The sequence below is a fragment of the Octodon degus genome, unplaced genomic scaffold (genome assembly GCF_000260255.1).
Source record: "Octodon degus isolate 3935 unplaced genomic scaffold, OctDeg1.0 scaffold00342, whole genome shotgun sequence".
NCBI lineage: Eukaryota > Metazoa > Chordata > Mammalia > Rodentia > Octodontidae > Octodon > Octodon degus.
This window is the reverse complement of record NW_004524918.1, coordinates 664778-678534: the sequence shown is the minus strand read 5'-3', so window position 1 is coordinate 678534 and position 13757 is coordinate 664778. Positions and strand designations below refer to the sequence as shown.

The window sequence follows — 13757 nt, the reverse complement described above, 5'->3', positions numbered from 1 at the left end:
CCCTCCCTTCCTTCCTTCCTTCCTTCCTTCCTTCCTTCCTTCCTTTCTCCTTTTCTTTTCTCCTTCCTCCCTCCCTTCCTCTTTCCTTTCTTCTTCAATTTGCAGTTTGCGACAGGTGTCACTGTGTAGTTTTAGGCTGGCCTTGAACTCTGTAGTCCAGGCTGCCCCTTAGCCCTGATCATTCTGCTTTAGCCTCTTGAGTGATGCGATTCTACGCATATATCTATTTGCCTGGCTCTTGCCTGAAATCTGTAAGACCTGACTTGTGTGCTCAATACACTTGGCAGAGGTTTACCTGTGGAGATCAGGATACAGCAAGTGATTCTGCTGTAGCAACTTTTGCATGTATATTGGCTCATTCCTAGCAGACTAGAAATGAAGAAAATGGGGGTATTCAGAAGGTAAGTTTGGAAAGTGGAACATGCAAACCATTCAGATATCAGGTACTGGAAATATCAGGGCATGGACGGGGTGTGTGTTAGGGGCTCATTCTTGCAAAGGAGTTATGGTAGATGCTTGCTAGTAGAGAAAGTGGTTCAGTGTTTACAACCCAGTTCTGTGGTTGAGAGAGAGAAGTTTAGTTCCCACCAACTTAAACCACTAGTGGAACATGCCTGACTATCGTATCAGAGAGCTTGTACTGCTCAATGGTACTATCTCCTGCTGCCATATGGGTTAAGATGGTAGGAACATAGCATGTTCAAATTAAAGACTCCTGGCAGCAAGACACAGGAATTAATGGCTCTGTTGTAAATGTGTTAAAATGAGAAAGTGAGGTCTGAGTATGCATAGCCCAGTTTGGTAAAACAGTGGAGGTTTAGGTTTTTGAAGCTTTGCCTGCTGGTACCTTCAGGGTCCTGCTGCTTTGCTAGTATTAATCTCACAGTTGAATGTTTTGGCGGGGAGATAGCTCAGTAGAATAAGTGCTTGCCTGGCAAGCGCAGGGTCCTGAGTTCAATCCCCAGTACTGGAGGAAAACAAACAAACAAACAAACTAGAAAGTTTTAGTTTCTAACATCTTGCTCCAGTAAGGTGCACAGCCCAGTCAGTCTGGAAGACTTGGTGCTTTGGTGTCCTTTCAAACTACTAAATATCTTATCCCCCAGGTATCTTCCTCACCATCTGTTGGTTCTGAAACCTACCTGTCTATTAAGCCTTAAGGAAATAGCCGCTGTGAAACACTGTGGAAGGCTAAAGTGGAAGTGTTTTAATTTTGAGTCCTGCCTGGGTAACTTTGTAAGACCATTTCCAAAAAGTAGGGATGGGTCCTAAGGGTGCAGTTCAGTGTGAGGGCTACACTGGGTTCAGTTCTTAGTACTAGACACACGCGTGCGCACACACACACAACACACTCTAGCAGCTAGATATACAAACTACATACAGGCTTTCTTTTTGTGATCAGCAAAAATTTTATTAGCTCTTTTGTTTTTTTTATGAAGCCTGAATATTTCAGAAACCACAGCTGATTGTACCTGTTACAGAATGACCTGCCTTCTCCAACTGCCCCAGTTTCTGAATTGCTTGGCATTCCTTTCCCAGCCTGTATGGTCTGCCCTTTCTTATAGGAATCACTGCTTTTTTTTTTGCACCGTAAGCCTAGAAGGCTCTGTGGGAGCTCTTGGGCCTCTCAGCCTTGTGGAGGATGCTGGGCCCAGCTGGACATCTGCCAACAGCCCGCATCCCATCCCCGCTGCCCAGGTGGCTGAACTAGAGGAGGGCAGCAGAACTCATGTTATTGTACCTCTCCTGGGCAAAGCATTCTTTTTGTTTAGTTTCTAGGGTATCCTCATTCATTGGAGACCATTTTAACCAGCACCACATTTACTCTTCTGCTTAATTGAAGCTTGGAGGGAGGTGCCTAATTCTTACTTTTTTGAAGAGTAGGGCAGGTATACCTGCTGTGCATTTTCTAGAATAACAAATGTGGAAGTACTGGGGTCCCTGCCCCACTTACAGGACCTCTGGGCATTACTATTGATTTTTGCACATCTGGAATTTAAGCTTGGAAGTACGGAAAATCTGTTCTTTTTTCATTTGTGAGGTCCATTCCGTTTATGTCCGTAGTAAATGTAGCACTCTAAGTGAAAAACCTTAAGTGAAGTGCACAGGTTAGCATGAAAAAGTTTTATCTCTAGCCCTCTAACAGGTTTTGGAGGATTCATGAGAGCTGGACAGATAGGTGGAAAGGTGAAATATGCCTGCCTTCAGGTGAAGGCAGTTCTTTTGGCCTTAAATGAAGACAAAACTTTGCATATCTTATGATGGAGAGAAGGTGGTATTTTATGAACTGTCCCCTTATTTGTGTGACTGTATGTGACTCCTGATGTTTGTATTCCTTGATTTTGCTGATTTGTTTATTTATTTTTTAAATTTATGTGTGTGTGTGTGTGTGTGTGTGTGTGTGTGTGTGGCCAGCTCAGCCCACCAGGGGGCGAGGCTGGCTGGCATGTGGTGCTGGGGGATTGAACCGCGGTCCCTCTGCTTTGCTAAGCTTGTTCTAAGTAGGTGCTTTAGACCACTGAGCCATCTCACCAGCCCCCAGATTTGTTTATTTTTGATATGCCTATTTTCACCAGAGCTTTGGATGAGGAAGCTGGAGCTGTCCATTGTTTCTCTGGCAGAAACAGCATGGCAGCTCAGGGCAGAGTAAGGGCCACTGCAGGGGGATAGAGGAGGTGGTAGGTCCTGGGCTACTCAAGGCAGATATGTCAGGATGAGGGTTGGTGAGAGGGTACTGGAAACAGGTCCCAGCCAGGCAGCCATAATTAGCCAGTGTCATGACTCAAGGTCTCGGGTTCTTTACCAGTACAGCAGAATGTCTTCATCTGTTGGCAGTTTTTTTCATGAGCAATAAGTAAAACAGAGCTTGACCTGAAGGACCCCAAATGGTCAAGCAGGTGATCATGGTAGATGGAGACTCACTTTCTCTTCTTGCATCAAGTATGCTGTTGTATATGTGGCCACTTTGGAGACCTCTGGGCTTCAGTTTCTTTGTTTTATTTATTTTTTTGAGACAGGGTCTCACTATGCAGTTCAGGAAGACTATGAACTCATTATGTAGCTGAAGCTGGCCTCAAATAGCAGTCCTCCTGCCTCAGCCACTCAAATGCTGAGATTACAGATGCCACCATGCCCGGCAATTTTCTTTATTTTATAAATGAAGAACCTCTGTCCCCTGCTGGGCTATGGACTTTGGAACATCACTTATTCAGAGGTGTTTATTTCATATTTGACACAGTGCTTGGTGCTGGGTACTCATTTTGAACAAGACAGATGGCAGTCACCAAGCTTGAGGACCAGAGCTGTGTGTCAGAGATGTGGATCTAACTCTAGCTCTGTAAGTATTTCTCATTTGGAGGGAGAAAGGGGATGGAAGTGTTTGGAGTGTGTGAATGTATAGTCCTAGCCTTTAGTTTTCTATCTGTGAGATGGAGTTGGATCAGAACCAGGAAAGTTGTCAGGCTGTTTTAGCTGGGCCAGATGCTGGAAGCTCTTTTTTTTTTTTTTTTTTTTTTTTCTTGTGGCTAGTTTAGCCCACCCTGGGGGCAGAGCTGGTGTGGTACATACCAAGAATTAAACTGTGGTCTCTGTGCTTGCCTAAGCAGGCACTTTAGTCCACTGAGCTATCTCACTGACCCTAGATGCTGGAAGTTCTTGAAAGCTCAGGGGAAGTTGTTAGCCTTGCTCTGTAGAAATTGGTAAAGTTCATGAATTCTTGAGCAGTGAAGGTCAGGAGGGAAGTGGTATTTGTGGAGAATTCCCTGAGTAGTTAGAAGCCTGGTGAACCAACATGAGATGTTTAGACATTTTAGGGACCTAGATAGGCATTTTGAAGTTGAAAGAACCCTGAAATGAGAGACGTTCTTGCTCTTCATGACATTTTAAAAAGTTTTTTAATTTTTATTTTTTTTCTTCATGGCAGTTTGAAACCCTTGCATTTGGCTGCATGTAGGCCCTCGGTTTAATTTCCAGTGCTTGAGCGTGTGCGCGTGCACACACACACACGCACACAATCTATCTGATTCAGCTTCTCAATGTCGTAATTGTGTCTGGCAGTGAAAATATAACTCACAAAATAGCCATTATCCAATGGAAGCCCTTTGAAAATGTGTCTTGCTTTTTTTTTTTTTTTTTAGGCTTAAGCAAGTTTATTATTTTTTTATTTTTTTAAGCAAGTTTAAATGTTATTGTTCATTATTAATTGTTTTTATTGAATTAATTTATTTATTTTGGAGACAGGGTCTTGCTGTGCAGTTCAGGCTGGCCTTTAACTCACCATGCAGGTCAGGTTGGCCTGGAACTTGCAGCAGTCCTCCTGCCTGAGCCTCTTGAGTGATGGGATTATAGGCATGTTCAACCACACCTACCATTGATGTTACTGATTTTGTCTTAGCTTTAAAAGCAAGATGGGCTTTTTCACCCCAGGATGGACAGTGTGTCCACTCACACTCAAAGTATCACCCTCAAAGTATCACCCAGGACCTGCCATGTACAGAAGTATCTTGGCCAGGCTCTTTTACCCTCCTCGGCTACTCATGTCACAGTAAAGTGTGTTTTCTCTTTAGGTCATGGCTAGTTTCTTGGATCTGAGGCTCCAAAGAGGAAATGACTTCAAGGCTACTCCAGTGTGATTACGGAAACTGGACCTTCATAGGGTGTGGACTTACTAAGGATAGGAAATTCTCTGTCTTTGAAGGGCTTTAAATTTGTAACAGAAAATAAAAATGACGACTTCATCTATCAGACGGCAAATGAAAAACATTGTGAACAATTACTCAGAGGCTGAAATTAAAGTCCGGGAAGCCACCTCCAATGACCCGTGGGGCCCGTCCAGCTCTCTGATGACTGAGATTGCCGACCTGACTTACAATGTGGTGGCCTTCTCAGAGATCATGAGCATGGTATGGAAGCGGCTCAATGACCATGGCAAGAACTGGCGGCATGTGTACAAGGCACTAACCCTACTGGACTACCTTATCAAGACAGGCTCTGAGCGTGTGGCCCAGCAGTGCCGTGAGAACATCTTCGCCATCCAGACTCTAAAGGATTTTCAGTACATTGACCGTGATGGCAAGGACCAGGGCATCAATGTGCGTGAGAAGTCAAAGCAGCTGGTGGCTCTCCTTAAGGACGAGGAAAGACTGAAGGCTGAGCGGGCCCAGGCTCTCAAAACCAAAGAGCGCATGGCCCAGGTGGCCACTGGCATGGGCAGCAACCAAATCACCTTTGGCCGTGGCTCCAGTCAGCCCAACTTGTCCACCAGCTATTCGGAGCAGGAGTATGGCAAGGCTGGGGGATCTCCAGCCTCCTATCATGGCTGTGAGTAATTAAAGTGCTCCCTACCTCTTATCTGATTGGACACCTTGTACAGATGTGGCAGCAGGGGAGGGGGAGGTAGGTAGTATGGTATTATGTATGTCCTGATGCTGAGGAAATAGTGGCCATCTCAGGGCCTGACTGTGTTCTAAATTCTTAGCTTCTGGCAACCCAAACAACAATGCTCATAGTCTGGATTGAGATACGAGCACTAATGAATGGTCTTTGAGTCCCTTGGGTGCTGTGCAGGTCTCCCTTGGTGCATCTGTGTAGAGCGGCCTCTGTGGCTTCCTGTGCTCTCAGAAAAAGATGAACACAAAGGTAGGTCTTAGAATTTTCCTCCTGAGAAAGTCTGCCAACAGAAGAATTATCCTGTTCAAACAGTGGGGAGCTGATCTGAATAATCTTTTTTTTGGCGGAACCAGGGATTGAACTCAGGCCCTTGTGCTTGCCAGGGAAGGAAGCACTTATTCCACTGAGCCATCTCCCTGCCCCCCAGAATCTTATTTCTTTAATCTTGTATTAAGTGTTTTTCTACTGACTGAGCTACAGGTCTCTTGAATGGCTCAGTGTATTATTCTCTTTCAGCATCACACAAGTGGAGATTGGTTTTCTCTGTCTCAAAGAGGGAAAAATGCAAGAAAACCTTTATAGGTGTTTAGTGTGAATGCCAATTTCTGTGATTTGGTTGCATGGCTGTAATTGCACTAGACAGAGCTGGCCTGTGTTTTGGGGTTTGCATGTTGGATAAATAGGCCTTTGCCCTTCATTCAGAAAAAAATCTGTGGGAGTATAAGAGGTGTTCAGGAAGTGATGGATACTGGTCACTGAACCATACTGGCATCCTAGTTATTTTCTGAAAGATTCCAGGCACAGTGTCCTTGAGCCTTCACTGTGCTCTGTGGCCAGTATGGACCCTATACTGTTGGCCTGGAGGCGGTGCGGGCAGGAATGACACAGAAATTGTATCTTTTGGCTGCAGAAACAGAAGTGCAGATTTCCATTCTGTGTTTTTGGAAATTAGTAACACTATATCAACACAACACAAAACTTTTTTTTTTTTTTTTAAAGTAATTTGACAAATCCCTGTCAATCCTTGCTTTGTTAATGATTTTGTCACTAGACCACTTCCTAACATTTCTTGCTTTTGACAGTTTAATTAGACTTTTTTTTGTACCAGGGATTGAACTCAGGACCTTGTGCTTGCCAGGTAGGCGCTTATGCCACTGAACTATATCCTGCACCCCTCAGTCAGACTTGAGATCAGCTGCCACCAGCAGTTTGAGAAATGTGGCACATGGAAGATTTGCATGTCAAAGTCAGACTTCCTCTCTCTAGAAATTCTAAATTAGTAAGTGTGGTACAGGTTAGCATTTTCTTGTGTCATTATATCATTTTAAGTTATTTCCTCTTTTAGTTTGAACTGCTTTGCTTAAATTAAACATAGTTGAAAATGGTTCAACCTTAATTTTCACGGGTCTCCGTTAGTTTGATCCCCCACACCCATTGCCCTTTGTTTCCCTCAAGGACCCTTTTGCCATACCTCCAGAAAAGGCTTTCTTTGAATTGCCTTAGTACCATCACCGTACCTTTCCCTGTTCTACATTGCTGTGGCTGTGTTGTATGATCAGGGGAGTGCCTCTTACAGTTGTTGTTCTCTGGAAGCCAGAGGATACAAAGCAAGGAGCTGAAACAGTGTCATGTTTATGAATAGTCTGTGGAACATTTCACATGGAGGAACGAGACTGAGGGTATAGGAGCCTAATTGTTTGAACTGGCCTTTCTTCCTTATTTTGAGCCAGAGCCTTGGGCCTTGCTGGGCTTCCACTGGACTAAATGATGTCCCAGTGCTGAAGTTTTCTAGTTCTCTTAGACTGTAGGTCTGAGTTACATAATCAGTGTCAGATTGTGGTTAGCAGGCTTTTCAGGACTAGTTTCCAAGCACAGGGCACAGCAGGGGTGATACAGGGCTCTGGGTTGCCTCAGCCCATGCCCCCTGCAGGGCTGCTGTGCAGCATCCTCTAATGGTCTGTCTCTCTCTGTGTGTATGTGTGTGTGTCCCTGCCCAACAGCGCCTGAGGCCTCGCTGTGCCCTCAGCACCGCACAGGGGCCCCACTGGGTCAGAGCGAGGAGCTACAGCCACTGAGCCAGCGCCACCCCTTCCTGCCGCACCTGGGGCTGGCTTCCCGCCCAAATGGCGACTGGGCCCAGCCTTGCCTCACTTGTGACCGCGCAGCCCGAGGTGGGAAGGCGGTTTGCTTTTCTCCTTCCTACAAATGCTGAGCAGCTTGCTGGGGGGTGCTTGTGCCAGTACAGCCAACTCTCTCCCTTTCTCCTGCTGGGTCTGGCAGTCTAACCTCTAGCTGCATGGGACCCTCTTCTAACTGTCTCCCCAGGAGATCTTGGCCTAGCCATGCTCCCTTTCATATGATTGAATACCACTTGTTTAGTAGAGGGAGTGCTCTTTGCGTAGGCATGGGGTGATGGCCTCTTTCTCCCATGTCTCATGTCCTGACAAACTGGAAAGGACTTTGCTGCCTGCTAGACTGCCAGTGATGATAGATCAGACCAATTGATTTGTTCAAGTAGAAATATCTGATTTCAACCTCACAACGCTGAGCACCCACTAGATCCTCAATTGATGTTCACTGGAAGCCATCTTCCTTTATGAAGTAATTGATACCTTGCTGATTATTCAGTAGGATTGTTTTTGCTTCCCAGTCAACTGCTGTCATCCCTGAAATCCCTGTTACCACTGTAAATAGAGAGTTAGCTGTACTGTCAATTGTAGGTTATGGTATTTGAAGATGCTGAATTCAATGAGTGACTAAAAATGGGACTTGTCTTTTAACTAATTAATGTATACTGTTCAGAGCCTATACTGTTTCAGGTTAAACTGGAAACAGATTTTCACTGTTGCCTATACTCTCATTCTAATCTTTGGTTGGTTGGAGGTGGAGGTCTGTGCTTATGAAGAGAGCTGTCTTTCCATTCTGAGCAAAAGGAGCTCCAACAGCAAGCTCTTGTGTGGTTTCCCCATGAGGTAGCCAGCCTCTTAATCAGCCCTGGAGACAGTTTCTGTTCACTCATGCCTCATTAATATTTCAGTTTGTTTGACTTGGTATTTGTGTGATCACTATACTTAGCTCTGAGATATCTTCCTTCATCTCCCTGTCTTGCCCTAACAGTTTATACCAGATTTTGGTTCTTTCTATATTGACCTTAGAAAATATAAGGATGACCAGCTTTGTACTGAAAAGAATGTCAAGGTCAAAGCTTATATAAATGGGTAGATGGATTAAATCCCCTCTCTCCTGCCATATACTCAGGTTCCCACAGAACTTCATAAAATTTCTCCTTTTTTTGTATGTTCTGCCCCTATGGTAACTGGTAAAGTCTGTTGAACCTTGGTAGTTTTGGGCTTATCTGTCTGTAGTTTTGCTGGCTTTCATGGGACATACATGTGCTTTTTTTGTTGCTGTTTTGTTTTTGAGACAAGGTCTCAATGCAGGCTGTCCTTAATCCTACTATATAGCCACAGTTAGCCTTGAATTTGTAGTGCTCCTCCTACCTTAGCCTCCTGAGTGCTAAGATTACAAGTATGTGAGCTACTGTGCCTGGCAACATTTACCTATTAGAAACAGACCTGGCTATTTTGTCCTGGGCCCTCTCTGGTCTTCCCTCTGCACCTTTGCCTGTGTGGTTTTTCGCTGCTTGTATGGCTACCCCTAAATCAGGCAAGTCACTCAAGTTGTATAGTCTCTTTTTCGTCTCTGATATGAATCAAAGATAAAAATGAATATCTTTTTATTTAATATATATTTTTTATATCCCAGGTGAATTTTGAGCAAATAAGTGTTACCTGGAATTGTAGTTCATCCTTAACTAATTGGCACAAGCATTCCTTTTTGTATTCTTCACCCTATGATGTCATGGGGGTACTTTTCTGTTCTTTTTTGTGTTGATTGTTAGTTGAGTGGATTTGGAGCATATTGCCTTGGCGAAGATAGAGTAATACCAGCCATTCAGAAAAGGAACTCCTCAAATAGAGTCTGTGACTCAAAAGAGATGTTTCTGAGTAAGGTGTTTAGGATCCAGACCCTGCAGGAGCAGAAGTAGCCAGTTGCTGAGAAAACCCCTTGCATGAGAGCAGCCATGGTGGGATGATGTCTCATATTTTTGACTGTTATCCTTTTTTTTTTTTTTTAATTTTTTTGTGTGTGTGTGTGTGTGTGTGTGTGTGTGTGTGTGTGGCCTGCTCAGCCCACCAGGGGGTGGCCCTGGCTGGCATGTGGTGCTGGGGGATTGAACCGTGGTCCCTGTGCTTTGCAAAGCTTGTTCTAAGTAGGTGCTTTAGACCACTGAGCCATCTCACCAGCCCCTTGACTGTTATCCTGATGGGTAGTATCATGATGGTGTTTGGGGACAGCTTTCTATTGTGAGCCAGATATCATTTCCTCCTTCCTTTCCTTCACCATCCTGATCATGGATACCTCTCATTTTCTGTCCTCAACTGATTCTGTCACATCAGTCTGGTGCTAGTCTTTTGATCTTTCATCTCAGCCTACACCTGCATCAGCCTCACCTTTATCCTGTGCTCTGTTTCTGGACCTTAGAATATGCCTTTAGATGCAGTTTGCCTGCTGGGTCATCCCTGAGTTTTTGTCAAGGCAGATAAACCCTTCTCTGGTTGACCTTGGTCTCCTTCAGGTCCCCCCACACCCACCCTGTATGTCAGGGTCCTTATGCCCCCACAGAAGTGACACAGATCTCAGGTCTGTTGATGTCTGCCCTCAGTGTCAGTGTAGGGCTTTAGATTCTGCCTTCTCTCCACACTTGTACTCTGGGCTCCTACATTCCTTTTGTCACATTGTTTACTGAGTTCTTGGCCACCTTGCTCTTCTTCAGATGCCCTGAACCCACTCTCATCTTAGCCTCTGTGCTGGGCACTTGCTTGCATAATAATTGAAAGGAAAATATATTGTAGATAAATATAGGCATGTTATGTGATGAGTGCTCTGGGTAATAGAAAGACCATGACAACCCTGTGAGTGGTGTGGGGAATAGTGAGGATGGTTTGCACTGTGGAATAAATGAGGATTAGAGGATGGGTCAGGGTGTACCTGGGAGAGGTGTGGCATTGTAGAGGTTGAAGTGGGAATGTGCTCGGGTTTGTAGAACAAGGTGTCCAGGGAGGCTGGAGCCAGTGAAGGAGAGTGGCTGGTAGGGTCAGGGTAGAACTTGTCAAAGTCTGGCCTGCAGGGAGCATAGAGTGGAGTCTGTCAAACTACTTCTGGCAGGGAACATTCCTTAAGTTCCTAGTCTGACCTAGCCTGGTATTTGTGTGTCAGTGTTTAGATGTTGTAGCAATGTCAAATGGTTATAAAAAGAGTCTCACTGTATTTATCTTGTCACAGACCATATGCTCTGCCCCATGAACTGGCATGTGGCCTTCTTGGTCTACATCAAAAGATCCATTGGGTTTTACTCACCCAGATGGTGATCTGGAGAAAGCTAGTTTGAACACAGGACAGACTACCTGAATTAAGGATAACAAGGTTTAGGAGGATCCCTCTGGCTGTATGTGGGTAGGGCAGGAACAGGTCACTGCCCTGGTCCAGATGGGAGGCTGTGGGTCCTGGATCCTGGTGTGTTGTAGGAGTCTGGGAAGTAGCCTTGCCTTTGGAGTGACTCATTGGAGGTGTGTGAGCAGATTGCTGGGCGTGAGACTGGATGCAGAAGGTTTGGTGAAGGTGACATGTTGAAATGTCTATTCAACATGCAAGTGGGGATAGTGAGACGTCTGAAGTATGGGTGAAAATTCTGGGCTGAACAGGGAGGTATTGGTAAATAGATGGTGCTTTTAACTTAACTCTGACCTCTCTGTACTCATCTTTACTTGAAGGCTCAGGGCATGTTGGCTGTTTCCCCACCCTCAGCTTACCAGAGTTATATGTTTCTTGCACACCAGCTGGCACTTCAGACTGTTAATGTGTTTGCCAAAGCTGTGTAGCCTGGAGAAGGCCTCTCAGGTTAGAGGGTTCAGATCTTAGATTTCCAGAATCTAAGATCACAAAAGGGGCAGCCTGCCTTGATTGGGGCCGAGGTATAAACTGCCTATGTTCAGCAGGGATCTTGTCACCCTCTTTGCTTTTACTGGACTGGCCACAGCACTTAGTAGGCTGTAAAGAAATCACAAAAGTTCTTGAGAGTTGGGGGAACCTTGTATGTCAATGGTGACAGAGGGTTTGTGAAGATCCTAAGATTCAAGGTTGAGGTTTTTTTTTTTTTTTTTTTTTTTTTTGAATTTTTTTTTTTTTTTTGGTGGAACTGGGGATTGAATTCAGGCCCTTGCACTTGCCAGGGAAGCACTTGTTCCACTGAGCCATCTCCCCGGCAAGGTTGAGGTTTGAGGGGGAAAAAAAATTGCTACTGTCCTGTGTGGGTGGTTGGGGCCACATGTCCTCCTCCTCCAGCCCTGGCTTGGTCTCTGTTGGGAGCCAGGGGGAGGCAGCAGGGCCTACTTAACTCTACAGTCTTTGCTTGTCCTAATGTACCAAGAACCAGCTGTGTTGCTTGGTGCCTTGGACTTTTTGGTGGGAATTTAATTGCCGCTATCCCTGTTCCTAAAAAAAAAAAGTAAAAAAGAAAAAGCAAGGAAGGAAATCAGGATAGAAGTCCTTGTCACCTTTTGATTTGCTTTAGTGAAACAGAACAACTTTGAGGTTGTTAAAGAACCAAGGTTTAATATTGCTTGGACTTTCCCCCATATGAGTGCTGCCACCCAATCCTCATCTTCTCCAAATGGCCTGACAGCCATACCTGCCTTTGGCACTATGTCTGGTACAGGGCAGCCAGCTGTGATGCAGTTCAGGTCTTTTCCCAGAGGAATGTTAGTGAGGCCTTCACCTCCAGCTTCATGCAGTGGCTGCTCTCCTCACAAACCACAGGCATTGGCTTACTAAGTGATTACAGGAGATTATGGCTGTTTAATGTATTTGCCCTGCTTTACTCTAGAAAGGATTTGAGTTAGCTTGCAAAGCACATGCAGTGCCAGAGGATTAAGTAGATACCAGAATAAACTGGGCCAAAAAGGAAATAGGGATGAGAAAATAAAACAGGGCCAGAGCCACACACAGTTGGTAGAGATGGGTCCAAAAAAATTTTTTTTTTTGGGGGGGAGGCCCAAACTTGGCTTTGACCATCCCAGCCACCAACATCAAGAAGACAATTTCTCTTTGGATTTTGGACAGGTATAGGCTATAGATGTTAAGTACAGAGATTCAAGTGCTTACTGTGGCACAGGTAAGGTAGGGCTTGACAGCAGCTGCCTAAAATCTCTGTCGTGGTGGTGATAGGCACTTTTCTGTAGCTGCCCTTTCAGTTGAGCCTGACCATGGAGCGAGTGGGCACCCCCCCCACTCCCTAATGGCCCACCTGGCGGGAATCCAAAGAGAATTCCCGGTCCATTTGTGGCTGTTGAATTTCCTCCACAGTAAGTAGCCATTTTAAACTGAATAGAACACTGGAGAATCTGAAAAACTTCTTGTCATCATGTTATATTGTGTTTGGGAAGTCCCCAGGGGCAATGGGCTTTCAGGCCAGCTGATTCTCTATGGCAGAGGAACCTCAGGAATAAACTAGGGTGGCCGTGGCCACTGACTGCTGGCCAGACTCTGGGAAAAGAGCTAGGGCTTGTTCACACAGAGAAGAGAACACTTAAAAGGTAGATGTCTGAGAAAGGAAGTCACATTCAGGCTTATTTTTGAAAACTTGAGGCTGTAGGTGAAATATACTAGTTTAAGAAAACGAGGAACCCAAGTCTGTGTCCCTCAGAAGTGCTCCTGAGGTGGAGCTGGTCTGCATTCCGTGAGAACATGGAAGGGGAGAGATATGTAGGGAAGCTCTAAGGTACAGGACAGAGAGTGGAGGGGGGAATGGGACCCAGCCATTACTTCCTCTTGTCAGGAAATGCTAGGGGCAGCCAGCCACTGGGGAAGATACCTGGCCTTTAGGAGCGTCTATGAACTTTGGTTGTGGGCTAGGTATTTGTTGGAAGATGAAAGTCATTTGACGCAGGGCACTGTGTTTTGCTGGAACAGATGTTCTCTACACATCCTGGGAACCCTGTGACTTTGTGGCAGTAAGTCCAGGGCTGGAGCAGGGTGTTACAGCAGTTGAGAAACTTTCTCTCTTTAAGTGGAAAACGAAATCACAACGGATGCCAATCTGTAATATGTGCACACTGTTGGAGGTGGCAGTTTTACTGGCACGTCCATCCAAGTGTCAGATACACAAGATGCTCATTCTTGCAACAAAGGCTTAGGTCTTTTTTTAAAAAATATTTTTCTTTTTTTTAATATTTCTTTTATTTATTTATTACATTTTTTTAGTGTGTGTGTGTGTGTGTGTGTGTGTGTGTGTGTGGTCAGCTCAGCCC

At 45.1% G+C, this 13757-nt stretch overlaps 1 protein-coding gene across 5 annotated transcripts in view; it reads left to right on the top strand.

Moving 5' to 3' along the window:
- Positions 1 to 13757, top strand: part of Epn2 (epsin 2) — a 110758-nt gene that overhangs the window by 45206 nt on the left and 51795 nt on the right. For 2 of the 5 annotated variants that reach the window (XM_023708221.1, XM_023708218.1), the window contains exons 2-4: positions 3239 to 3337; positions 4566 to 5319; positions 7389 to 7559. The exons of 1 other annotated variant lie outside the window; for it this stretch is intronic. In XM_023708221.1, coding sequence (XP_023563989.1) covers positions 4725 to 5319; positions 7389 to 7559 — 766 coding nt within the window. In that variant the 5' untranslated portion in view covers positions 3239 to 3337; positions 4566 to 4724. The remainder of the gene's footprint in view (positions 1 to 3238; positions 3338 to 4565; positions 5320 to 7388; positions 7560 to 13757) is intronic. 2 more of the 5 variants (XM_004647931.2, XM_023708220.1) reach the window with 2 other exon arrangements.